The sequence below is a fragment of the Eleutherodactylus coqui genome, chromosome 8 (genome assembly GCF_035609145.1).
Source record: "Eleutherodactylus coqui strain aEleCoq1 chromosome 8, aEleCoq1.hap1, whole genome shotgun sequence".
Taxonomy (NCBI): Eukaryota; Metazoa; Chordata; class Amphibia; order Anura; family Eleutherodactylidae; genus Eleutherodactylus; species Eleutherodactylus coqui.
In genome coordinates this window covers 107475392-107502456 of record NC_089844.1, presented here as the reverse complement: position 1 = coordinate 107502456, position 27065 = coordinate 107475392, and the positions used below count along the sequence as shown (strand labels likewise).

The following is a 27065-nucleotide window of genomic DNA, read 5'->3' as shown; positions in this document are numbered from 1 at the left end:
ATTGTGCTACATCCTGGAGGAAGATCTATCCCAGTGGTCCCCCAGCTATTGCAAAAACTCCCATTATGCCCTAATGCCAGGAGTTATACTTTAGCAATATCTAGACAGCCATGTATTGAAGATGCCAGATCTAGCCATCACTTGCAAATTTTTTCCATACTCACAAGTTTTTCTTGCACGTTTGTTTTCGGGTTCCTCTGCACATTCTTCTGGTTTACTTAAAGAACCTGCAATTAAACAAATTCATTACATGTAGACAATATATTATTCTGAGTATAGTTTTCTTTAGCCAAATAAAAAAACATGTATAACAACTTCTTTCTTACAGTCCTATTTTTATAGCTACTACATGCTGATTGTATCCCTGTCTGCAAAAAACCTGTAGACTCCAGAGAGGTCGGAGGTTTCTCGCTAGTAATAAAGTATGAAGCTTTCCCATGACCCATCATATTAGGCTCAGTCCTTCCCCCATTACAGTGCAGTGACATAATTGTGACTTAATGACCAAGCATCCTCAAAACTAAATTGTTTATCAAGCTGTACTATACTATAATACGTCAGCATGAATAAACAATAGTGCCACAGTGCAAGGTCAGCTTGGAAAATGATTGTAATATTCTACATGCAGCTTTTGGAAGTAGATTTTTTTTCATTGCTTCACAATGTTATGTTTCTTACAAAATGCACATAATTAATGCAGGTAATGGTACAGTGGATATAAGAAGTCTACACACCAATGTTAAAATACCATGTCGGTGGGGCTGCAGCTCACACTTGTGCTCTGTGCTTTTTCTTTACTGCTGGTATTGCCTTCTGCTCCTGTTCTCCACTTGCTGCTGCTGGGTGAGCATTTTTTCAATTGATATATTGTTGATTTTTATCTTTACTGTCACTTTTTTTTTAAATATTGCTATGGAGGCAGCATTATTCTTCAGGACTGTTTTTCTACTGCTGGAACTAGAACTTTAATCAAGTTGGATGGAACTACCGTGTTTCCCCGAAAATAAGACAGTGTCTTATATTAATTTTTGTTCAAAAAGGTTTAACTTTTTTACATGTATAGCTGCCTGGACACTATTTAAATTGACTTTTTTAATTAACTGTTAGCAGGGCTTAATTTTGGAGTAGGGTTTATATTTCAAGCATCCTCAAAAAGCCTGAAAAATCATTTTGCATCCTCAAAAATTCTGGAAAATCATACTATGTCTTATTTTCAGGGTATGTCTTATTTTCAGGGAAACGGGGTATGAACCGTTCTGAATATAAGTTCATATTGGCACAAAGCCTTCAGGCCTCTGCTAAAAAGCTGAAGATGAAGAGAAATGTCACCTTTAAGCATAACAACAGCCCAAAGCATACCTCCAAATCACTATTGAACCTAACAGCTTTCTGCATTCCAATGCTCACTTGCGGAATTCTACCCCAGATTTCCGCAGCGGGAAATAAATTGCGACGTGTTCTATTTGCTGCGGATGTACTCTGCGGAAGGTCTCCATTAATATAGCATATTAATGGAGACCATGAAAATCCACGTGGAATTCCACGATCACTCGCAGGCACTATCGCGTTTTTAATCGCGGTACTCCCACGGTGTGAATCTGCGGGCGTATCCCGCAAAGCTCGTGGGTATGAGCCCTTAGGGTGTGCATATTTATGAAACCACATTTTTAAAATAATGTTTCCACCCTAAAAGATTTCAGTTTGTTTCTCAGTAGAATTGTACAGATAACGGGTCACATTGAAGGTGGAAAGAAATCTGAAATGATCCATCTTTGTCGGATTTTTTAACATGACAAAACCTGTCATTTTTTAACGGTGTGTAGACTTCTTACAGCCACTGTACATATATCCCACTACATTCCGCGAGTGCCTACAATGCAGAGAATTTTATAACGTTCATAGGCTTTAAGACTGACTTACTCAGAAGCTCATCCATACAATTATTTCCATCACCATTTGTATAATTTACTAATTCTTCAATATCTGAAATATCTGAAAAAGAGACATATGTTAATTTTATGTAAAGCACCAGAAAATAATGAACAGGAACCCAAGAATTATTTCAATAGCAAAAAATTATATTTACACCAAAGTGCATCTAAATCCAGACATTGCCCAATTATGCTATACCTTCTCAACATACTTTAAGTAAACCCTTACCAAAGGAAACAGTGGGCAAAATATTTGTAGTAATGCCTTGTCCTAAAGCACTGCAGCACTTGTCACTATGACCCAGCAAAAGGAAACTCTATACATTAGCCATTGGTCGAAGCCAAAGCAAAGCCCGTGATGAATCTGTAGAAAAATCTACGTACGTGATGTAGATTTTTCTTGGGTTCTGCTTTGAATATGAAGCAGATTTCACCCCGCTCATTGAAAAAGCTGATATCTCCAGTGCAAATCTGTGTCATAAATTGACATGCTATGGATTTAAAATCCGCACCATGTGTCACTTTCTTTGTTGATTTTTTTTCCACAGCATGTCAATTAGATTTGTTAAAGTGGACCTTCGGTTTTAGGACAAAATTCTGTTCTGAGAGGGCAGGAGCGGGAGGGGATATATTACCTGCAGTTGCTCTTCTATGCCGCTCCTCTGATCCACCAGTTTCAGGCCGTTTTCAGCAATTTTCTATCTACCTAGTGCACAATATGCACAGTTCTCTGATTGGCCAGTGCTGATCTCATGAGCACCGTCCGGCAAAAAGAACACATGGCCGGCAATGGAGCCGGTCATGCAGAGAGTCTTCCACACGCGGTACGGCCGTCTTTTCCTGCAGAAACACGGGCGGATCGGCGCCCGCGTGACTGAGCCCTGAGACCTAAACACTGGTCTCTTCCTCTGTGCTTTTTCTTTCCTGCTGGTATTGCCTTCTGCTCCCGTTCTGCACTTGCTGCTGCTGCTGGGTGAGTGTTTTTTATATTGATATATTGTTGTTTTTTATCTTTACTGACACTTTTTTCTTGCATTTTTTAGTATTGCTATATTGCCTTTTTGTACTCTATTCTGCTGCTGTTTATATGCCTCTTTTCTTGGTTGTACCAATATAGGCACATTCATCATTTAGTGCACCGTCTGTACATTATTTCTTTTGCAACTAAGAAAATGTCCGGAAAATCTTACTAGAAGAGCTGAACTTTATATGGGTTAAATCAGAAGCACTAAATAACGGCAGCTATATACTGATTTACTATTTAATATGAGTTTAAATGTGATTGGCTAATTCTGAACACAACCACATCCCCAAATATAAGAGGATGTTCACACTTATGCAACCACATTATTTTAACTTTGTTATTTTGTGCATTAGTAGTCTAAGGCTACCAACGGACTGTGGGGATTACGTAGGCTAAAGACCGCATCGACCATCTTAAATGGCTGGAAATAGGATCTGAAATCAGCGTATCGGAGGGATGGCAGAGAACACAACTGCAGGTAACATGTCCCCCTCCGACCTCAGGTCAGAATTCGGTTCTGAAACCAGAGGGTCCTTTTAAGAACTCAATTTTCCTGCTCCTGTAATATGCTTTAGATTTTCTGCCTGCAGTGTATCCGCAACAAGTGAACATATCCTCAGGAAAAAAGCAAAACAAAAATAAAGACAAAACAACTCACCCACTGTTCTCAATGTGCTTACAACATCATCTGGAAGAGAAAAGACATTATGTGTTCAGTACGGAGGAATGAGGAAGTGTCCTCTGCAGCAGAGAAAACACTTTCCATTCTGTTCAATATATTTATCAACGACCTGATAGACGGGCTGCACAATAAAATATTGATATTTGCAGATGATACAATATTATACGAGACAAAGGAGGACAATGTACGGCTACAAATGGACCTAGATAAGCTGGGGGCTTGGGCAGAAAAATGGCAAATGAAGTTCAATGTTGATAAATGTAAGGTTATGCACATGGGCAGGAGAAACGGATGTCACCAATATACACTAAATGGGGTACTGCTTGGGAAAAGTGATATGGAAAAAGACCTGGGGATACTAGTGGACTGTAGACTAAACTGGAGTAACCAATGCCAGTCAGCTGCTGCAAAGGCTAATAAAGTCTTGGGTTGCATTAAAAGAGGTATAGGGGCGAGGGACAAGAACATTATTCTTCCACTATATAAGGCGCTTATCAGGCCTCACATGCAATACTGCATACAGTTCTGGACTCCGCTGCTCTGGAAGGATGTTGCAGCGCTTCAGGGGGTTCAGAGAAGAGCAACTAAATTAATAAACGGAATGGGAAAACTGGAATACCCAGAGAGGCTATCAAAATTCAGATTATTCACCCTAGGAAAAAGATGTTTAAGGGGCGACCAGATAACTATGTATAAATACATGAGGGGACAATACAAGGATCTCTCCCAGGATCTGTTTATACCCAGGACTGCGACAGTAACAAGAGGGCATTCTCTATGTCTAGAAAAAAGCAGGTTTCATCATCAACGTAGAACTGGGTTCTTTATTGTAAGAGCAGTGAGACTGTTAAAATCGATAGAGGAGTTTAAGAGGGGACTAGATGCCTTTCTAGAGCACTATGATATTACAGGAAATAGACATTAAATAACCAGCAGGGTTGTTAATCCGGATCTTGGAGTCAGGTAGGACATTTCAAAACATTGATCCAAGGATTATTCTGACTGTCATCATGGACTCAGGAAGGAATTTTTTTTCCCCCAATGGGCTAAATTGGCTTCTTCCTCATTGTTTTTTTTTTGCCTTCCTCTGGACCAACAAGGAGGGGCTAAGAACAGGCTGAACTAGATGGGCATTGTCTCCCTTCAGCCTAACATACTATGTTACTGTTGTTGTACTGATAATTGGATTTCCCAATATTCCTTTTTATGATTCATCTAATTGGTTTACTATTCATTGTAGAACAACTTTCCTAGCACATGTAGGCTGCACAGTTTAATCAAGTGTCAAAAAAACTTGTAATTAAAAAAAAACCACTGGTGTTTTTTTTCACAAGCTGCAAAAATCGCCACAAAAATTATGTCTGAATGAAGCCTAAAGAGGTTTTCCATGAAAGCACCTGCATTTTATTAATATATAATACAAAGTTTGCAATTTAGCGGAGCTTCCAAGAGATCATGCTACCGTGATCATGTTGAGTGACCTTAGTACTTCTGGTTTGCCACTGTATATAGCCAGGTAACGGACTGATAATAGTGTGCATTTTTTTGTAACCTGACCAGTTTTCTCATAAACGTACATTCTTTGTACACGTGCACTAGATCTATTCTCTGTATTATCAATTAATTACTATGGTCATGCAGTCAAAGACGCGTGGGTCCAACAAGTGATGGACAGCTCGTGTATAGTTGGAAACCTCCATAGACTCCAGAGTCTGGCCAAACAAGTTGTCCTATTTCTGCCCGTGAGATGCTCCTCATCAGACTGTCTACAGTGAGGTCTTGGGACACAAACTGAGAGTAGAGGAAGTCTGGGAGATATATTCTCACAAAGGAAGCATATGGTCTCATAGCCATTGATTTACTGCCAACTCACTGACAAGCACTTGGCAGAGAACACAATGAGAATCACCAATACAGCAGAAAACAAACGTAATTTTAAAAGGCATCATGGGAAAAACTTACAGCAACGTGTTGCAACCTGCATAACTAAGAAATGTGCAACATAAACCCTGTGATGTCATTTTTCCAATCTTCCTATGATACATGTTAACACCTGAAACTGTCTTCTCCATTCTTTGGTTAAGTCAGAGGAGTCGAAGAACAAAAATGACTGAAGTAATGGATCCAGCACAAGACAGGCATGAATGGCGCCCAAAGGACCGCCCAGACTACAACAGAGTCCGCCAGGTCTCCGTCATGCCACAAAATACAAGCTGTGCTAGTTTGACCAAGATTTTGTGCCAGCTCTGTCCTGGAGGCTCCACAGGGAATCTCCAACGCAGATATGAATAGAGTTTTATGTATTTACCTTTACCTGCAGATCTTATGGTTCTTTTCTTTAATTGGTTTGTACTAAATTGCACATTTAAATCAGTGGAGAAAAAAAGGTCCCCTACAATGAACAGGTTATACTAAGATGTTTAAATCCTATAAAGTGTGTATTCTATACAATAAAGCATCCAATTACAATAAAATGTGAGATACAAAGTAAGAGCCGTACATGTGATCTATGGATCATCAAAGCCAAAGGATAAGGGTTTACCTCAAAACTTCAGAACTCATTAGATCATGGACAAACACCCTAGGACATGTACGTTTTCAGATCCGGAGAACAATGTTCTGTTGGCTTCTTACCTGTGAACAGTTCTTTGCAGTCTTGAAAATTTAAGGATATATCTTCAAAATCTAAATTTAAAAAAGTCAAATGTTAACATGCATTTGTCTAAGTCTGTGCGCGTTGTTGTAATGTAATCTTCAGGCCCCGCTTATCGGCAATAGATTCAGTTGGAAAAAATAGCCAGAAGAAGTTGGTGGACCAGACACTGATATTCTGAGTGCAGTTAGGCATGCAATTGTTTTGCATAAGATCCACATGCTGTTATATGCCTTGCTGGGTACCCCTCAATCATTCCACCATGGTGGTACTATGAAGAAAGGATGTGCAGAAGGGCATGGCTAACCATTTGAGACTAAGGTTGTGTCCTCTGTATCACCAGCAGCAAATAGGCCTGTAACTCCTTCAATACAGCCAGGGAAAGCAACAAAAAGGGCAAACCAAGGGTCTGAATAACTGCTCAGCCCTCTGGGGGGGCAATATTCACAACTTTTTTGCCTACACCATTCCTGTGGGACCACGGCTTCCCCATCTTCACCACCAACAAACTCTCACACTGCCTTGACTTACTCACCGCCACCATCAACAGCCTCTGGTTCGGACTCTGCACAGCCTCCTGTTGACCTCCACTTGGAGTTTCTGAGTGCTGCCAGTCTAGGACACAATTCTCAGTCCTGAATGCTGTTGGGCTCCCTACAGACATCTTTGAAATTGGACCGGAAGTGGCACCATCTTCCCCTTCCTCCACAGCACAGCCTGCAGATTGGACCTTAACTGACAGTGCACTCCAGCCCTCTAGCCTGGCCTCTAAGTGGTGGTCTGTTGGTCGTCACTGCAATACTGCATGCACAGACTCAGAAGAAGACCCAGAGTGACACCCTTACTGAGCCCCTGCCTTGGGTCCAATATTCCCCCGACTTGTCCACATCCCAAACTCCCATTGCAGGCTCCCTCTGCAGCCTCCATGTTTCATTCCCAGCATTGAACACAAGGAGGTAAATGCATAACACCCTACCTACTCAATTATTAATCCACTGCTGTATATCTGAGCAATGGCTTTACACGCAATTCTGGGGGGCCCTTTGGCCACAGCCGGGAATACCCCTCCCATTGTTCCAACTTCTCGACAGCCACATTCCCTCTTCACCTGCACGCATCAATATCATGCCCATTAAGAGGGCTGTCATCGTCCCTGATGTTTCGCTGCATATAACGTCTACTCAGGACACTGTCCTATCAGCAACTCCCACCACCTCTGAGACTGTAAGGACTTTTTAATCTCGGCACCATACTCGTCCGACCACCTTAGGTCCTTATTCTCTCCCTACCAGTCACACTTGCTGACATTCAACCCCTGTTGCAGTCCTTTCCAACTAAAGATGACATGGCAGCCTTTGCCAGACCTATTGTAGACGAATACAAACAAGAATTCGCCAAACTCCAATTCAACCTAATGACCCTATCTACAAGAGTGGACTCTTTAGAACAGATGACAGCAATCACTGAGGCATCAACCAACCTTCTCAGAGAGACAATACAGCTCCATTCTGAAAGAGATTCTAGCTCTCCAATCCCATCTGAATAACCTGGAAAGTCATAGCAGACGTAACAGTCTGCACATCTGTGGACTTCCAGAACCACCCTAGCTCTTGCATCTACTTTAACCCACATCTTCAATACTGTGTTGGTGGTCGTAGCCTGGAATGCCATTGAACTGAACATAGCCCATCATGCTCTAAAGCCTGCAGACTACAATTCTAATAGAGATGTTACTTTCAAGGGTTCACCTTTACAAAATCAAAAAAAAAAGATCCTCACTAAGCTTCATACCGATCCAGTGGTCATGTTTGATAGTCAATTGTAATCTAAATGCTTGAGTCATGACATCGTTGGCTCGTTCGTTCTCATGTAGCCTGTTTAGACAGGCAGATACAGAATGGTTCAGTCTTTCACATTCCCTGTATAGGCAAATGAGAGGGACGGAACGATTGCTGTTTAAACTGAACAATTAGTGAATGAGCCAACAATGATTTTTATGCCTGCATAAAATGAACGATATCATTTGGTCGTTTGCTTGCGTTTAGACCGAACGATTATAATCACTTTTCCTCTTTTGAACGATAACAATCGCTTCGTCTAAAACCACATTTAGTCTGATTTTGTTCTTTGTGCCATTAGTTGTGTCCTGGCATTGTTTACAATTAGAGATGAGCGAACGTACTCGGATAAGCACTACTCGTCCGAGTAATTTGCTTTATCCGAGTATCTCTCCGCTCGTCCTGAAAGATTCGGGGCACTCCGCTGCTGACAGGTGAGTCGCAGCGGGGAGTGGGGAGAGCGGGCGGGAGAGAAGGAGAGAAAGATCTCCCCTCCGTTCCTCCCCGCTCCGCAGCGCGTCCCGAATCTTTCAGGACGAGCGGGGAGGTACTCGGATAAAGCACATTACTCGGACGAGTAGTGCTTATCCAAGTACGTTCGCTCATCTCTATTTACAATTTTTTATGTTTTTTTTCCAGCCATGTTCTTATTTTCTCTATTTTGTGTCTTGCTCTTTCCTGCATGATATTAACAGCGAAGCAGCTTCACTAAACACTTTAGGAAGTATTTCCCTTGCTGCACTTAAAAGAGTTTTCCAGGGAGTTCTACACTGGGGTGGAGTGGAAGCCACTGCCCCGACCCCTGTGTAGTGGCCATAATGGTAGACACGGCTCTCACTGAAATCAATAGGAGCTGCGCCTGCAATTACAAGCCCCAGCCAGTACACAGGGATCGGAGCAGCGGCTTCTACCCCGATGCAGCCCGGCACTGATAGCGAATGCTGCCTGCAAAAAAAACCTTTAATATTCATGGGTGACAATTTTCTGACCACAGCAGTAAAACACTTCTCTTGTAAAATGTAACTGGAGCCTTCCAATAACAATCTGTATGACTGTGATGGATTTCAACATTTCCCTTTTATACCACGCACACCCAGCCAGAGGGAACTTTGAAATTCATTACTTGTTGTTTTTTTTGTAAGTTTGACCCTCACATTATAAAGCAAATCTGACACAAGGAAGTTGGACTTCCCCGCTGTTTAACCACAAGCTTATCATGATGAACACACAGTAGGTAAATAATAATTAGACTTTGTGCAGGTCAAAATATATTTTAATATTTTTGCTTATATAGAATTTGAAGGGTCGTCCAGTTACCGGACAACACTGCCCTTCTAGCTCCAACTGTGTTAAAATTACAAAAAAAGCTGTACTTACCCCACCTCTACCGCCACGATACAGCACTGTAGCCCTGCCGTAGTCCCGATGTTGTTGATGATGCGATCGGAAGTCACCTGATCACTGTAGACAAACAGAGGCTACAGCGTCACCGCCCGTTCTCCTGGCATCATTACTCACATCCTGGGCGCCATGATGCCAGGAGTGCAGAATGGTAACTATCCGGCCTCTTACTGGCTACAGCGGCCGGGTGACTTCTGATAACATCATCAACAACATCAAACACCAGGATCATGGCGGGGGGGGCAGCAGACGAGAGGTAAGTACAGCTGTTTTTGTTATTTTAGCACAGTTGGAGCTATAAGGGCAATGCTGTCTGGTAACCGGACAACCCTTTAAATTACCAACTGAATATATTCTAAAATGTCACTGACCGTCCGCATCCGCTTCTTGTGATTCACATGCTACATCTATATCGCTGTTTAATAGCTTCAGGTAGCTTTCTGTTGAATTCAGGATTGATAAGTCATCAACTGTAATAAATAAGATAAAATATATAAATAAGACAATAATCATTATTAGGAATTATTATTATAGGGGCTGTCCAGGACTTTTACTATTGATGAGCTATCCTCAAGACAAGTTATTATTAGTTGATCGGCGAAGGCTCAGTATTCGGGATCACCACCAATCACCTGATTGCTGGGCTCACTATCAGTTCAATTCAATGAGAGCTGTGACTGTCGTATCCACCTGGGCTGCTGCAGTGTTGGCAGTGCTATCTGCCTCCGGCGCAGTCCGCACTGACAGCGGGTCCATTAGTATATTTTAATAACAAGTCAAGATAAATTCAGCAGAACTTAATCTATCACAATAGAGATGGTCATTTCTAAAAAAAAATAAAATATAAACCTAGTATATGACATGGACACGATGAAAGCCATCCTTCCCTTATACTTGGCTGTACAACCTTTGGTAACAATGACGGCCTCCAAACGTTTTTGTAGCCACCTGTGAGCTTCATGCAGCCGTCTGCTGGTACTTTCTTCCACTGCAGTTCCTTCAATGGAAGCGCTATCTGCTTCTAGTGCTATCCGCCCTGACAGCGGGCGCAGCAATTAGCTTATCAGTGGACATCCGGAGCAGCGCACCCCTATTAATCACCTATAACAGGTATTGATAAATAACAGGTATGGGAGGCAGAATCAACTCTCACAGTTTAAAGGATGCAACACTCTGTCCTCGTTATCTTCACATCTCCTGAACATGATATCATGTCATCTCAAGTGCTAATGCCGCCAACACCGATCCAGCCTTCATCTAATCGTCAACCGTTGTCCAGTGTTGAAATTAACTGTCGCTGTCATGCAAACGTCACCACAGAGGGTTCAACGCCGCCGTGAAGCTAATGCAACTTACATGACATAGCGACAAGCCACGATTTCACCTCTGCCGCCAGCTGAAGTTTGTAAATCTCGTGTAGCAGATATGTGAAAGCTACAAGCAGACATGTCTCCTCAGCGAGCTGCTGACGTTCGTAAATTACATGCAGCTATTATGCGAAAGCAACGAGCGAACATGTCTCCTCAGCGAGCAGCTGAAGTTTGTAAATCACTGTTTACAATGTTCTGTAAAATTGTAAATAAGGCCAATAGCTTACTATTTGCATGGAAATATTTGTACCAACTCTAATTCCTTATTATGTATATTAGTAAGTGGTGCATCCCGCCACCAAAAAACACTGGTTGTATCCCTTCGGAATGTTCACAGGTTTAGATGCTGCAGTATCGGTATTGCTGTTCTTTGTACAGTTACTGACGTTTTCTTATTCATGGGTTTTTGTACTGTTCAGCAAAACTGCAAATAATGACAATAGCCTACTATTTGCACGGAAATATTTTGACCAACTCCAATCCCTTCCACCATATATTATATTAGTAAGTGGCGCATTGCACCACCAGAAACACTGGTACTATAAATAATACTAATAACTAGTATAAATATACCAGGCAGTGGGTGTATACAATGTTGCAACCAATCTCATGAATAATTATGCAATATGCAAAGTGTCACCTCTGAACAAAGGTATAAACACCAATCACACATAAGCGTTCAGGAACTTCACCAGTCCACATAATCACTCCGGAGCAGCTGTGCACATCCAATACGTCACCCATCACCCAATGTGTTGAGAACCACCACAGACACCGATGACCTATCCTCGGGAAAGCAAACAACTGGGTGCATGGACGGCAGCATCTCCAAAATGTGCAGTTTACTCAGGAAGAAATAGTACAACGCAGGGCAACATTTCATCCCTGCTATAGAATCTATTGCAAGCAATGCAGGTCCCATAGGTCACATAGACATCTGTCTCTATCACAGGCAGTGGGTTCATACAATGTTGTAACCAATCTCATGAACAACTATGTACAAAGTGTCACCTGTGAACAAAGGTATAAACACCAATCCCACATAGGCGGTCAGAAGCTCCACCAGTCCACATCGCTACTCTAGAACGGCTGCACACATACATCACAATCCACATATACTGAAATCTAAATTCAAACCCTAGGGCCCCTGTCCACGGCCGAAGTGGAATATCGCTAGCGATATTCCACCGCAGACGAGGAGGTGGGAGCACTGACAGGTCACCGAGATGAGCCTATCTAATAGATTGGCTCACCGCCGAGAATCGCGGCAATCGCAGCATGCCGCAATTTAAATCCCGCGAGCAGAGAATCGCTATGATTCTCCGCTCGTGGAGACCGGCACTGTGCTTTCCATAGTTAGTCTATGGAAAAGCTTTACAGAGCGTGATTCGCGGGCGATTTATTGACAGGAAGCCTTAGGCCACTCGGTGCTTGAAAAAATGCTATGTTTTCAGCTGCGTTGATATGCATTTTTTAGAGCGTTTGACTGCCTTTTCAGCACAGTTATAAACACAACCAAGTAAGCTGATAATGCCACAACTGAAAAACGCAGCTGGACATAGTCAAAAACGTGGTAACTACATTCTACCGCATTTTCAGCAGCGTGAAGTGCACCCCAGTCATTTCAATGGGCAAAGCATCACGATTTAAAATGCAGAAATACATAAAAATAGGACAGCGCTGGAAAAACACAGGTAAAAACGCTGCGTTTTGACGCTTGTCTGACAAGCCCCAATGAAATCAATGGTAGTGATTGACAGCGTTTAACGCCGCACTGAAAACGCAGCGTTAAGCGCAGAAAAAAGCACCTGCATGAGAGTGGCCTTAGGCCTTTCCTATACAGGCGCTTTTTTCTGTGATTAATGTGGCATTTTCAGCACCGCGCTAATCGCGGTATAACACTCCCATTGTTTTCAATGGAGCCTTTCAGACAGCCGCTAGAGCAAAGTCTGTTCTATTTTTGACATTTAGCGCACCTCATCTACGATGAGGTGGGCTAAACTCCGCTGTGGGCCGCAGGGAGATACGGCCGAAAGCGAAAGTAAAATTGGAGCACTTTTCCAAACACCTGTGTGAGGGAGGCCTTACGGTACAGTGTCTCAAGTGTGTATCATCTCATCTTCTTTTACACAGAGGGGGTAAATGATCTACTATTTTACTTGTGTCTTTTGATGTGGTATCTTTATACACCTCTATTGACCATGACCAGGGTTTGGCTGCTCTCAGGGGCACCCACTGGCACAGGATGGGACTTAGCACATACACGTTCTGTCCTCAAGATGCTGCGGGTTGCCCTCAGGAGGAATTATTTCCTCTTTGGGGATGACTTCTACTTGCAGTGAAGGGGGACAGCGATGGGGTCCAATGTGGCCCCAATGTATGCTAACATCTTCATGTCCTTCTTTGAGGACAGGTACATGTATGTGTCAGTGTTTTGGAGTTGCATCCTGTTCTGGTGGCGTGCCATAGATGATATTGTAATCACTTACTTATATCAACATTACAATCACACATAGAAAGTTTAATTCAATTCCAACAATTTCTAGGTAATTGATTTTTTTTTTTACAATGTGGGCACTAAGCTTTAGATATATGGGTGACACATGCACTACGGCATCGTTTTAGGCCAAATCCGGGTATTCCCTGGCAAGTGGCTTTATATTCTAATATCAGGCACAGTTTAGGCATCTCTTGTGTTGAATATGTCTTGGAAAGTGATTGTGGAATGGAGCTTGAAAAGAGGGAGTTCTTGATGAAAGGACTAAAAATAGTATAGTACAATAATTATTTCATTTACGACGGAATTGGTTACCATCAGAGTTGGAACTGCAATGGGGGCACGTGTGGCACCATCATATGTAAATTTATTCATGGGTTTATTTGAAGCTGTTTTTGTTCATTCCATCAGGGTTCATGGGAGCTGAATCATTTTTTATTGCTGATATATTGACGACTTATTTCCTATATGGTACATATAGACATGAAGTTCCTGTAACCAAGCATCTGGATATCCCTGTGCCCCGACGCACACATTTCACGGTGCAGAGAGATCAGCTTTATTCTCATTTGCACAAGGAAAGAGTGGAGGAAGCCAAGGGCGAAATGTGCGTGTCAGGGCGGAGGGATATCCAGATCCTCGGTCACGTGGTAACACTTTACTATATGCATGACATTGAGAATGGTTGCGCCTATTGTAGTTTGATATAAGCATGATTTTCTTTGGGGACTTCTTATATGTGTGACCGGAGGTGATGTATTTCCCTTGTATCGATGCTGCATTTCCTTTATGTCCTGTTTTATAAATGCCTTTATTATATTTGTAATTCTCAATAAACAAGTTTTAAAGATAAATTTCTGAAGTTTTGTCCTGGACATTTATTTTTGAGTGTGTTGAACTGTGAAGTTGTCTGGAATAAAGTGGTATTCCTTTTAAACTTCGGACTCCTGGTTTTGGCGCTGTCCTGTGTTTTCTTGGTTATTGATATCAATGTTACAATCACACAAAGAAAGTTTCATTTGATTCCGACAACTCCTTCTAGGGGAGGGATTTTTTTTCACAGGTGACACTTTGTACATTGCATAAATTTTCATGAGATTGGTTGCAACATTGTATACACCCACTGCCTGCTATATATATATATAAATGTCTGTCACCTATGTGACCTGTATTGCTTTAAATAGATGCTATAGCACAGTTGAAACGTTGCCTTGTGGTTTACTATTTCTTCCTTAAACTGCACATTTTGGAGGTGCATGTGTCCATGTACCTATATGTTTGCTATCCTGACGCTAGGTCAGCAATAATAAAAGTCCCAGACAACCATTTTAACCCTTTGTATGTCCACTATGCAAGATAAGAGAGGGCAGCTCAAGTTCTCTTGAAGGCATCAGGCTACGAGGGGCGTTTATTAAAGATTTCCCCTGACTCAGTGGACTGAAAGCAACGAAATTTGGCACAGTTATTAGTCCTGCTCTACATAGGTGCCACCTAGGGACACACACGTCTCCCATCTCTTTATGCAACTGCAAACACCTGGCTTGTAGAAGGTGACACGTTACTCCAAAAGCCACATTGTGACTTCAGAAATCAGAGTCTCATCATCCGGAAAATGCTTGCCCTTCAAAACTGACTTCATAGTTGGAAAGAGATAGAAGTCTGATGGTGCGAGACCAGGTGAATAAGAGGGATGCGGTATAATTTCATACCTGCAATAGCGTTTTTCCATCTGGGCAACATCTAAGTTGTGAACTGCGGCATTGTCTTGCAGGAGGCTAAATAGCAGCATGAACTATTGAGGTCCTCACTCATATCTATTCACTAGCAAACAGAGCATCCTGGGGACCTATGGGAGGCAATACGATAAACTGACTGCTGACAAGAAGTGTAATACATCCCAATAACTACATGTGAACCTGCAAAATGTTTTTAAAAACGTGTACCGCTTAGCAAAGCAGTTTGCAAAATGCAGTAGTTTAATCATTAAATTATACAATAGATAGGCTTTAAGCAGCTCACTTTGTATGTAAGCTGCTAAAAACCTATCTGGTGCCAAGTTGTGCAGGCCTGGTCTAAGATGTCTCGTCCGGCCAATCAGTGTACTGCTCTGTACAGAGGAGGAACAAGTACTTTAAAAAAGGGTTCGTCTACGGATGGGTCCATCTTCCTTCTGGAGGAGTCTCTGATTTGGTTGACATGAGATATTTTGCATACTTTTCTCATACAGCATTGCCTGAAAATGAGTCTCCATATTCTCCCTGGGTCTCTGAGAACCAGTATACCTCCAACAATGTACAGACAAAGATCATAAGATACAGGTCTTGGACACAGCAAGGAGTGGTTTCAAATAGGGAATCTTTCCTTGGAAAACCTGTTCTGTCCTGCATTATAAAAACAACCTACTGATTTCAATGGGAATGGTGTGTTAGGGATAAAATCCATGTTACGTTAATATGCTGTGGGGCTCCAAATCAGAGCTGGTTATGCCGGCCACCATGAGAAAGCAATAGACACAGGCATCACGGTCGTGTCTTAGAGCAATCTGAGTTTATTGTGTACTTTGTCTTTCTTATACAAGAAATAGTAGGCGTATCAGAGGTTGAACTGCTTTACAGAGGTCGACCTGTTTTACTGGTACATAACTTTGTCTTCTCTATAAACAATGCTTTATTTGTTTGTATGTAGACATCGTGTCTGGTATCCTGATTATCATCACACTCTACATTAACAAAGCATTCCATACAACCTTTTGATCAGTGTAACGAGATAAACAAGCTCTTGGAGACATGATGGACGCTTAAGATTACACCTGTACTTAATTTAGCAGAGCTTTTCATAGGACACAGAATAGAGTGTACAATTTAGGCCTACAGCCTCCGGAAACGTATATCAAAGATACATACATATATAAATTAATATGTTCATAACCCTCACAATCCCCCATTTTGAAACAGTCCATCTTGAAAAGAGCCTTTGTAGTGGTACTATCAAGGGTGCTAAGCCACCCCCGCCGGTCTTTCTATCCTCTTCGCCGGATCCCCACTGTTGTTGCTCTTTTACGTATGACTGTTTTAACGATATCGTAGAGGGAGCGATTCCAGATAATTTGCTTGTCTCCGTATCCCACAGAATTTCCATAAATTGCAAACACTCAAAAGAATGAACAAAAGAAACAGTATTAGTAAAGGGTGAAACATAAAATCCATCATCTTTCCTGCTGTAGGTGACCATCCAGTAAAAATATCATACCAGTTATATTCTGTGTCTACCTGGATCTTAGTACCTAGGCTGACTAGCTTATCTCCTACCCATACATTTTTCTAATTCCATAAGGGAGAGGTTAGTAACATCCAAATGCTTTTAAAGGTGTTCAGTATCTATCATTACAATTCTACCCAAGGATACTGTCAGAGTTGACATAGGGATAGCATCTGGGTACCAGTAGTACCTTAATGTTGCTTCAGCATCTGACAAAAATGTGTAAGCTTCTGTAAACCAATGTATCACCGATATGTTCTGTATACATCCAGATAATGGAGTGGTGAGATTATACATACTGGTGGTTCCAGTTCGGTTGGCAACAAAGAATATATATATATTGGGGGCCAACTTCTATCAGCATATAGAAGAAGCAGGTAACACCGTCCAATCACATATGCTGATTGAAGGCTGCTGGAAACATGGCTCATATGCGGCTGTACTCCCTCCGCATGCTAGGCCATCCAGTGTTTCTTCACAGTTCTCTATAAATCATCATACCTGTGAACTTGGGCAACCAATATTGTAAAGCATATAGAGGCGGTCCGAACACCACAGGTAGTACTACAGATTTACACATCAGGCTTGTGTCCTTTACATCATAAAAAGTCATTTCTCCAGTGCTATACTCGTCAGAGCATTCTACACCATCAGCCCCGGGGCCGTATCCAGGATGCTACTGGAATTACATTATTGAGAATATTTCTCCACAATTTTTCATTATTTGTCATCACATCTGACTGCTTTGTCCCTCTCATGAATTATATATATATATTGCAGGCTACATTGTGTATAGTTTATGAGTTTACTCATATTTACAAACAAATCCTTTTAAACCGCAAAACCAGATTAAAAAGCGTTAATACATCCTTATCATATCCTAATGCAAGACATCGGGGGAGGAACAAGGAAGGCATGCATTGTGCCTGAACATTTATCAATCTAGAAACATCCTGTCCTACCCCAGCCATTTTATTCTTCATCACCTCTAAATCTATAGAGTTCAGAACCCCTACACCTGTACCAATTCCCCCTAATAGGGTATCATACCATTTTCGTTTTCCTCTGGTGCAGGGTTTCATTGCCTGAAGAGAAATATTATAATGCACAATGGTTTTCTGGCTCTTTGTGGATGATAAGGGGGTGTCAAATGCCTGGGAGTTACCCAGGGCAGACATGAAGTGTTGCATTATTTCACCTGTGAAATGTGTACCTCTATCTGACTCGATTACCTCTGGTACCCCGTATCTGCAGATTACCTCTGGTACCCCGTATCTGCAGATTACCTTATTCATGAGCTTCTTTTCGGTTACCTGCTCATTTACTTTTGTAACAGGGTACGCCTCCAACCTGAAAAACATCAACAACAAGCACATATTCATACTTCCCAACACGTGGGAGCTGAATGTCGTCAATTTGCAATCCCTGAAATGGGTAGAGTGGTCCTGGCAAGTGCCTTTGTGGTCAATTTACTTCTACCCTGTTGCTTACGGCATAGCTCATGCAAAACTGGACAAATGATGTAGCAGCTACAAAGAACCCAGGGGGCAACCCTTTCTCTCTCAAGCGTAGGTAACATAGCTGCCTTCGATAGGTGAGTCTTTCCATGGATCAGCTGGGCCATCATGGGGTACAGGGATCGTGGTAGGCAAGTTACTGACTGTTTTGCCATACGCCACCCTGTTCTACTGCTCCTATATTAGTCCATTTATCTTTTTCTTCTTTGCTGGCTTGTGACTGTAATGTCTTTAGTACATCAATGTTCAAATTTTTATCAAAGTCCAAATCATAGTCTCTGACTTGTGCGGTCAGTATCTTCTTTTCTTCTTTCTTCCACGGCTTGAGGGCCGCTGTCTGCGCTGAAGTCTGCTAGGGCGTTGCCTTTTGCTTCTGCACTGTTGGCTTTAGTATGAGCTTTCACCTTCAGGATTGCTACTTTGTCTGGTAGGAGTAGGGCTTTCATAAGGTTCTGTGCTGCTACACCATTCTCAATGGGTTGTCCTACAGAAGTTTAAAAGTGTCTGGCCTTCCATATTGGGCCGTAACCATGATCTATGCCGAATACATACCAGGAGTCAGTGTAAATGGTTACCTTCTGTCACTCTACACGCCTCAGTGAGGGCCTTCAGTTCCGCTTCTTGTACTGAGACATGCGGAGGCATTCTGCTTTTAGAGATCTTGTTGTGTGAACACTGCATATCTGGTGTGGAGTCATCAATCACCCTGGTACCATCTATAAAAACAACTCAAAATATGTATTAACAAGGGGTTTCAATAACTCTTTAAAACTTAAACTTTTCTTGTTGCATCAATGCTAGACAATCATGCTGATATTCTATTCCAAATAGATCACGTTCTTATTTGCAAAAATTTTTAAAAATAGCTGATCTGTAATACATAGATCACCTATGCATCCCCCTCCCCCATTTGATCACCTATGCCTCCCCCTCCCCCATTTGAAACAGGATACTCGATTGGAAGAAGAGTAGCCGGGTTCACCATTGAAAAGAAATATTAAAGGGGGGGGCATGAGCAAAGCACATTGCAACCTTATTTGACGAGCTAGAGACAGGTGTTTAGGTTGTACTTGAGTGAGTATACTCTGGATGTCATGAGGGGTGAGAACCACTAGGGGGGGTAGTTCAGGACCAACTCAGAAGACTTGTCAACCATTGCTTGTACTGCTGCTACCGCACGGACACAGGAGGGGGCTCCTCAGGCTATCGGATCCAATCTCATGGAGTAATACCCAAGTGGCCGTGGACGTCCTCCATGTTTTTGCGTCAATACTGCTGTCGCATGAAAGGCCAGGGACGGCAGTATGAGACAAGTCCCAAAAAGGTGCGAAGCTTTGGCAGCAGAAGAAGATACAGAAATGGCTTGAACTGCAGCCCTGCGTCGTTCTGTGAGATGTCTGCCTTCTTGAGCTAGACAACAACCTTTTGTTTACAAAGCTGTAATTTCTCCTTTTTAAGCCTTGCAGCCATTTTCTGCTAAAAAAAAAAAAAATTTTAGAAGAGAAATAGATGCAGATTGACATGTTTCAGATCCTCAGCACAAAGCTGGAAAGTCATTAACATATTGCAACAGCACAGTCCCCTCAGGCGGAGTCCAGGCCTGCAGGACAGTTACATAAATGCCCTTTTGTCTGAAAAAGGGCCGGAGATTCAGACTGTCTCCACTCTGGCTTATTATCTATGACCTTAGGGATTTCAATAGACCTTCTACAAAGGCCATACTAAGTACATGTTTACCCATCTCTTCTATGCCCCTATATCCCAGATCTGACTAATGTTGTTGAAGGCGGGCATAGAATTGTTTTACACTTTCTTCCTTCTCTTTGTGTGATATTAGAAAGAGACAAGGAGGATTCTCTCAATTTTTTTTTTTTTTTCTTTTTCCCCAATGTTTCAGACAAATTAAAAATATTTTACCACTTCTCAATTCTCTATGTTTAATTTAATCCTAATCTGTGCCACAATAGTTTTTCACATAATTTTAGATTATCGTTCCCACTGCCTTCCCTGTTTTACATCTGCTCCTATTCCACCCTCCGCTCCCTGCATCTCTTTCTTGTCCTCATGCTTCCACTCACTAGCCTAGGATCTAGTGAGCATAGGCATAACCGGTTTGCACCGAGGAGCTCCGCAAGCAGGGCAGCTCTCTCTCCAATCCGGGTTCTGTTGTCCACAATGCCAGCAGGTCCATCCCTCCAGTCCAATGTTTGACCTTGGAGTGGATGACTTGGCATAGGGTGGGGAGGAGACGGTTGGAATTGAGATGAAGGAGGGGGTGAAGATGGAAGAGGGAACTAACCCGACAATGAGAGAACATCTTTGAATTCTTTTCTCATTTCATTTTCAGCTACTGAACAGTATATATATATATAATACAACATACTTCCTGTGTAGCCAAATATAACCAATTCTTAATTCAGATTTCTTTGCAAAGACAAGTAGGTCTTCTAAAGCCCAGTACCCCCCCACCCTTTGAAATGTATCTTATCTTCTATAGAACACAGAAACTTCTCCAGACAAATAGCTGTATAACTGGTTCCACTGCCTGTGACTATCTTCTATTGTGCAAATAACCTGGGCTGACTATTCAAAATGAACTTGTAATACACTTGCCCCCACCTTACAAAAACTGCAAATTCACACTCACTAAGGGGGGTTTTATTCATTCCTATACGGACTGATAATATGTGAAGTAGAAATTGGGATTGTATTTACTGTACACCAGACTTCCAATAATGAGCGAATTATGTATAGATAAGAAAAACTCTTAGTACCGCGGTTTTTACACAATTCGTTCAGAATAGGTTACCCAATGACAAACACAATACAACTTATGCCCATTTCTACCCACATACTGATATTCATCACACTGCGACCACTCAGCGGCCAATATATTATAGGGGGCTTTATTCCACCCTGGCATAATTAACAATTCATCGGACACGTCTTTGTTCTTAGCTACCGACATTTTCGTACTATTTCGGATTTTCTTAAACGGCGACATTTTCACACTATGCCAGATTATCACAAGAAATTCTTCAACTATCAGTTTATCAAAATTTTCCTTTAAAACAAACTAGTGTATTACTCTCTGCGTAATCCTGTTCACAGCGCCATTTATGTATTGCTGCAAGGAGCAAGACTTAGTTCAAATTACGCTTTAAAGAGAGTTAGACACTATAAAAGGTTCATACTGTAGTTGATTGGGACCCCAACAAGTGGGATGGGGACCAACACTCATCCGCCAACCTCCCCAGCCATCCTTCACACCTTATCCTCTTTACCAGCAGTATGGACAATGGCTGGCGGTTTATGTACACCAAGAGGCTTATTGTTTTTATTCTTTCACACACATAAAACAATTGTTTGTTTCACTATTTTCTTATGCAGTCTTCCATACCTTATCCTCTTTACCAGCACTATGGCCAATGGCTGGCGGTTTATATACACCAAGAGGCTTATTATTTTTATTATTATTTTCTTTATACACTCTTCAAATAAAATACTGTTGTTCATTGAAGATGAATTACACTTTAAATAGAACTTTTGTTATTAATTTGACTAAAGTACTTATCAGGTGTTTCAAGTACACAATTATCTCATATTAATATCTTAATTCAATAATATTCAAATTAACACAACCCAATATTTTTGAATTCCACATATTCCACGAATCTGTATATACATATATACACTGTGGTAATCCTGGGCTATTATCTCACACAACTAGTCTCAGGAATAAAATTAGATAATTAGATGCCCCTCCTTTGGTCACTCCATTTGTTCAAGTGAGAGACTTAACATGGAGTCTAAGAGTGACCTTCACTCTATACATTACCACAATATACATATATATACACCAACATCCACTTAAAATGGAGACACACTTTTCACCTAGGCTGGACTGTGTGGAGGGTGGAGCAAGACCTGTTCCTATTGTTCTTCCCTCCCATCTCCTTACATCACCTAGCTCCACCCCCTGTGGTCTGGCTCAGCATTTGGTCATTTTTGCTTCATTTCGTTTCTGGTTACCGGACAGTATACACCATATAACACAGTCTCTCATACAGGTCCTTCCATTTATACACACACATAAAGACAAAAACATTTGCATGTCAGTTACTATTTTTTTTTTTTTGTCAGTACTTTAAGTGTCAGTACTTCACTTGTCTAAAAGTGTCGGTACTTCCCAACCCTGCTTATTTCCCCCCGTCTCAACTACTTCTCTTATACCTATAAGAGGCTCCCATCAGGGATTTTATCCCCTGAAAATTTTTGGCTTCCCTGGTACAATTTATACCATGCCTTCCCGAGATCGGCAAGCGGGTTTCATATTCTGTACTTCCTCACCCTGCATATTTTACCTCGTCTCTACTACTTCTCTTATGTTTATAAGAGGATCCCATCAGGGGTTTTATCCCCTGAAAATTTTAGGCTTCCCTGGTATAACTTATACCATGCCTTCCAGAGATTGGCAATAGGGTATCATATTCTGTACACTGACCATGCAAAGTAACAAATAAAGACAATAACAGTTAAACACCCGCACAGCATATTCAGCCCACCATATGAATTCTTAAAAAGCTTGAAGATTTATAAGAGGCATGCACTTCTTACCCCTCGGACAGGAAAGGAGCAGCCAGGAAGCACGGATAGATTGTGGCAAGATAAAACCTTACCTTACTGCGCAGTTTTTGTCAATCCGTGGTTCCGAGTGGCTCCTTATCCCATCTGGGTCCGGGGGGGTTCGAGGTGTAGGTGGTCCTCTTGTTCCATCAAGCCCCGCGATCGGGCGCCAATTAATGTTAGGGATAAAATCCATGTTACGTTAATATGCTGTGGGGCTCCAAATCAGAGCTGGTTATGCCGGCCACCATGAGAAAGCAATAGACACAGGCATCACGGTCGTGTCTTAGAGCAATCTGAGTTTATTGTGTACTTTGTCTTTCTTATACAAGAAATAGTAGGCGTATCAGAGGTTGAACTGCTTTACAGAGGTCGACCTGTTTTACTGGTACATAACTTTGTCTTCTCTATAAACAATGCTTTATTTGTTTGTATGTAGACATCGTGTCTGGTATCCTGATTATCATCACACTCTACATTAACAAAGCATTCCATACAACCTTTTGATCAGTGTAACGAGATAAACAAGCTCTTGGAGACATGATGGACGCTTAAGATTACACCTGTACTTAATTTAGCAGAGCTTTTCATAGGACACAGAATAGAGTGTACAATTTAGGCCTACAGCCTCCGGAAACGTATATCAAAGATACATACATATATAAATTAATATGTTCATAACCCTCACAGGTGTAATGCTAAATTTCCCCTATAGGAGCGCTGCAGGAAAGTTGGACACTTACTGCCAGATTTTCCCACAGATTATAGGGACAGAATTTCTAAAGCAGACAAACCTCTTTGAAGAAAAACCTTAAAGCCTGCAACTTTTTTTAGTGCATGCAACCATTATTATTGTCTTCTATCTATTGATTCAGATGACAACTTATCAGAATACTCTACCATCCCATGCTATTTATGGGTCAGACAAGTTTCCTGGGTTCTAAATGCCATATGCACTAGTTCTAATTTAAAGATGATATGCAAATATTCATTATATATATCATTGCTATTACGAGCGATGAAGTCACATGACAAAGTATCCACCATAACATACTTTCCTACTTCCCCTTTTCTTTACAACCTTGTTCTGAGCAAAACAAACTTTTGATATAAAAAGTGAAGCTGATATTGCTTTGTAGTCCAGAGTGGAAGCTGCTCTTATGTACTGGCCGCCTGCTAGAAGGATAATTCAATTTCAGGTTTATATTATTAAAGGGGTTGTACTCTCCCAACTCATACATCTCCAGCGCCAACAGCGGTTAAATGGTTGTCCGAGATATTTAATAAAAAATTGTAAAAAATACCATGGTAAAAAATAATGAACAAGTGAATACTCACTTCCCCCGGCTCCACATATCTCATGCAATGCATATCCGTCCTCAGCGCTGGGTCTTTTCTTACATTCTGCAGTCAACCTGCGTACAGGACATCACAGGCTGCTGCAGCCAATTACAGACCTCAGCACTCGAGCGCCAATGTCTGTGATTGGCTGCAGTAGCCAGTGATGTCCCATACACAGGCTGCTGCAGCCAATTACAGAACTCAGCACTCGAGCGTCGATGTCTGTGATTGGCTGCAGTAGCCAGTGATGTCCCATACACAGGCTGCTGCAGCCAATTGCAGAACTCAGCACTCGAGCGACGATGTCTGTGATTGGCTGCAGTAGCCAGTGATGTCCCATACACAGGATGCTGCAGCCTGTAAACATTATGTCAAAAGTGAGACCCAGAGCTGTCAGAGCGGGAGATGCGGGGAGCTGGAAGAGGTCTGTATACACTTTTTTTTATTATTTTCTACCATGGGAAAGTCTTTTTTTTTTATTATGCCAGGCAACCCGTTTAAGAATTTCTTGAACATGTGTTTTACAGTATTTCATCTACATTATAGGATTATATTCTTTTAGAACACTGAGACACCCATTAGAGTATGACAATAAAAAGTTTCAGGCATAAATAGAAATATGGGAGTTCAAACTGAACACATTTTATTGTGTCCAATGGACACAATTGGTGGATTATAATGGGGGGGGGGGGCAGGTGCCCTGGGTCCAAGGCTCCAAGAGGTGCATAGCCGTCCAAACTGCCCCTATTATAATCAGCTGCAAGTTCACCGCTGCTGTAAAAACAAAAACAGCTATACTCATCTGTGTCGCTCTTCCCGCTTCCGGCCTCCGAAGTTCATGGCACTGTGGCACTCAGCAGAGGTCTAGAATAAGGAAATAGTGACTGGCAGCATTCAGCAATGTAGAAAAATACAAGATTTATTTCCCCATTACAAAAATTACGGCAACGTTTCGGTCGTAATAGACCTTCCTCAAGCCAAGGAAGGTCTATTACGACCGAAACGTTGCCGTAATTTTTGTAATGGGGAAATAAATCTTGTATTTTTCTACATTGCTGAATGCTGCCAGTCACTATTTCCTTATTCCTGACTGCACCCTTGGAGCCTCTCTGGTTTAGGCTTCCTGACTGGCTTTTGCACACTGTTTTGCCTGGCTCTATGTGAGGATATATGCTGTGCTGCTGGGAACCTCTTTTTTCTACTCAGCAGAGGTCTAGTGACACAGATTGAAGAGAGCAGGAGCAGAAGGATTGATACAGGTGAAGTGAGTATAACTGCTTTTTTGATTACAGTGGCTAGAAAGGGCATTTTTTTAATTAAATGGGGCCAAGTAGGGCATTATTTTTATTAAAGGGGCCAAATGTTGGCATTATTACTTAATGGGGCCAAGTGGGGCATTATTATTAAACAGGCCAAGTTGAAAATTATTATTAAATAGTGCCCTGAGGGTCATTATTACTAAACGAGGCCATGTGGGGTATCATTATTAAACTGGACTATGAGGGGCAATGGAGCATTATTTTTAAACAGGACATTACTACGGTACTAAATTAAGCAATGGGCATTATTATTATTATTATGATAATTATTATTAATAAACATGGCATTACTACTAAACCAGGCCATGACGTGCAATAGAGCATTATTAAACAGGGCATTACTACCAAATAGGACCATGGTGAGCAATGGGGCATTAATATTAAATGGGGTATTATTACTACACAAGGCCATGAAGGGCATCATTACTATATGGGGCCATGAGGATCATTATCACTTAGTGGAGAGCAGAAGGGGCTTTACTACTTAATGGAGACCACGAGGGGCATTATTGCTAAATGCGGTGAATAAAGAAGTCGTTGTGTCTGGGTTTTTTTTTGCCTTCCTCTGGATCAACAAGGGGGGTGGGGTGGAAACGGGCTAAACTAGATCGACATTGTCTTCTTTCAACCTAACATACTATGTATTATTACTGAGTGGGGGCATTTTTACTTTGTTCGGCCTACAGGGAGCACAAAAAGGTGGATACTATTACTTTATGGGGCCCCACGGGTGGCATTACTACTACCTGGGACACTACATATGGGGAAATTGTATAGAAGTTTGAAAAACAAAGCCAGATGGCTGGGAAATTGAGGAGCTAAAGATGTCTGTGTGTCAAATTCTGCAGAGGCAAGTAGTAATTGGGAGCAGTCATCATTGTAGTCTGGGCTGGATGGAGACGAAAGAGGAAAGTGAATAACTCCAGTCAGAGAGGACGCCACCTGTGATCATTGGATATAACGATACTGTAATCATTTAACAGTCTGAAGTTGTAATCAACTGCTATGTGCTCACTGTATAAGGGGTAATATTGGTCTGTATATAGCATTTTTAAGCACAAATTGTGACTTGCAGCAGAATTCACATCTTCAATTCAAGGGGTGAAGTCTGTTGTGGATTTTGGTGTGGATTTTTCAGCTGTAGAAAATCAACACCAAAATCCGAATATTGTGAAGTAGATCAGAGCAGACTTCAATTGAAAGAGTGAAATCTGCTGCAGATCCGCGACACAAAAATTTTTTACGTGTGAAAACACCCTAATGGTATAAAATAAAGCAAAAACTATACTCTCCTTTTAAATGTGCCGCGGCTCCTGCCCCAGAAGCTCCTGCAGTGTTCATGGGCTGGTTCATTGTTCATCATTGGCTTCAGCATTCATGTGCCATTCAAGTAGACATGATCGCTAAGGTCAGTGATCGGCTGCAGTGGTCATGTGAATGATGACTTGGCCCATGAACAATACATGACTATACAAGAATATTCTACCGTAGAGGAAGAGTGATAACGCATTGTATGTGGGGGGCCCAAGTTGTGTTACCGCAGCGGACCTTTAGTCCCCTTAATCCGCCACTGATTGTGACCTAATGAAAGTGAGGAAAAAAACTCAA

The 27065-nt window shown here is 41.7% G+C and overlaps 1 protein-coding gene across 1 annotated transcript in view; it reads right to left on the bottom strand.

Annotated features, from left to right (window-relative positions):
• CIITA (class II major histocompatibility complex transactivator) overlaps positions 1-27065 on the bottom strand; it is a 123194-nt gene that overhangs the window by 35070 nt on the left and 61059 nt on the right. Inside the window, exons 3-7 of the mRNA XM_066576176.1 lie at positions 9901-9999; positions 6272-6322; positions 3614-3643; positions 1921-1992; positions 165-227 (exon numbers count right to left, since the gene is read on the bottom strand). Of these exons, the coding sequence (XP_066432273.1) occupies positions 165-227; positions 1921-1992; positions 3614-3643; positions 6272-6322; positions 9901-9999 (315 nt within the window). The remainder of the gene's footprint in view (positions 1-164; positions 228-1920; positions 1993-3613; positions 3644-6271; positions 6323-9900; positions 10000-27065) is intronic.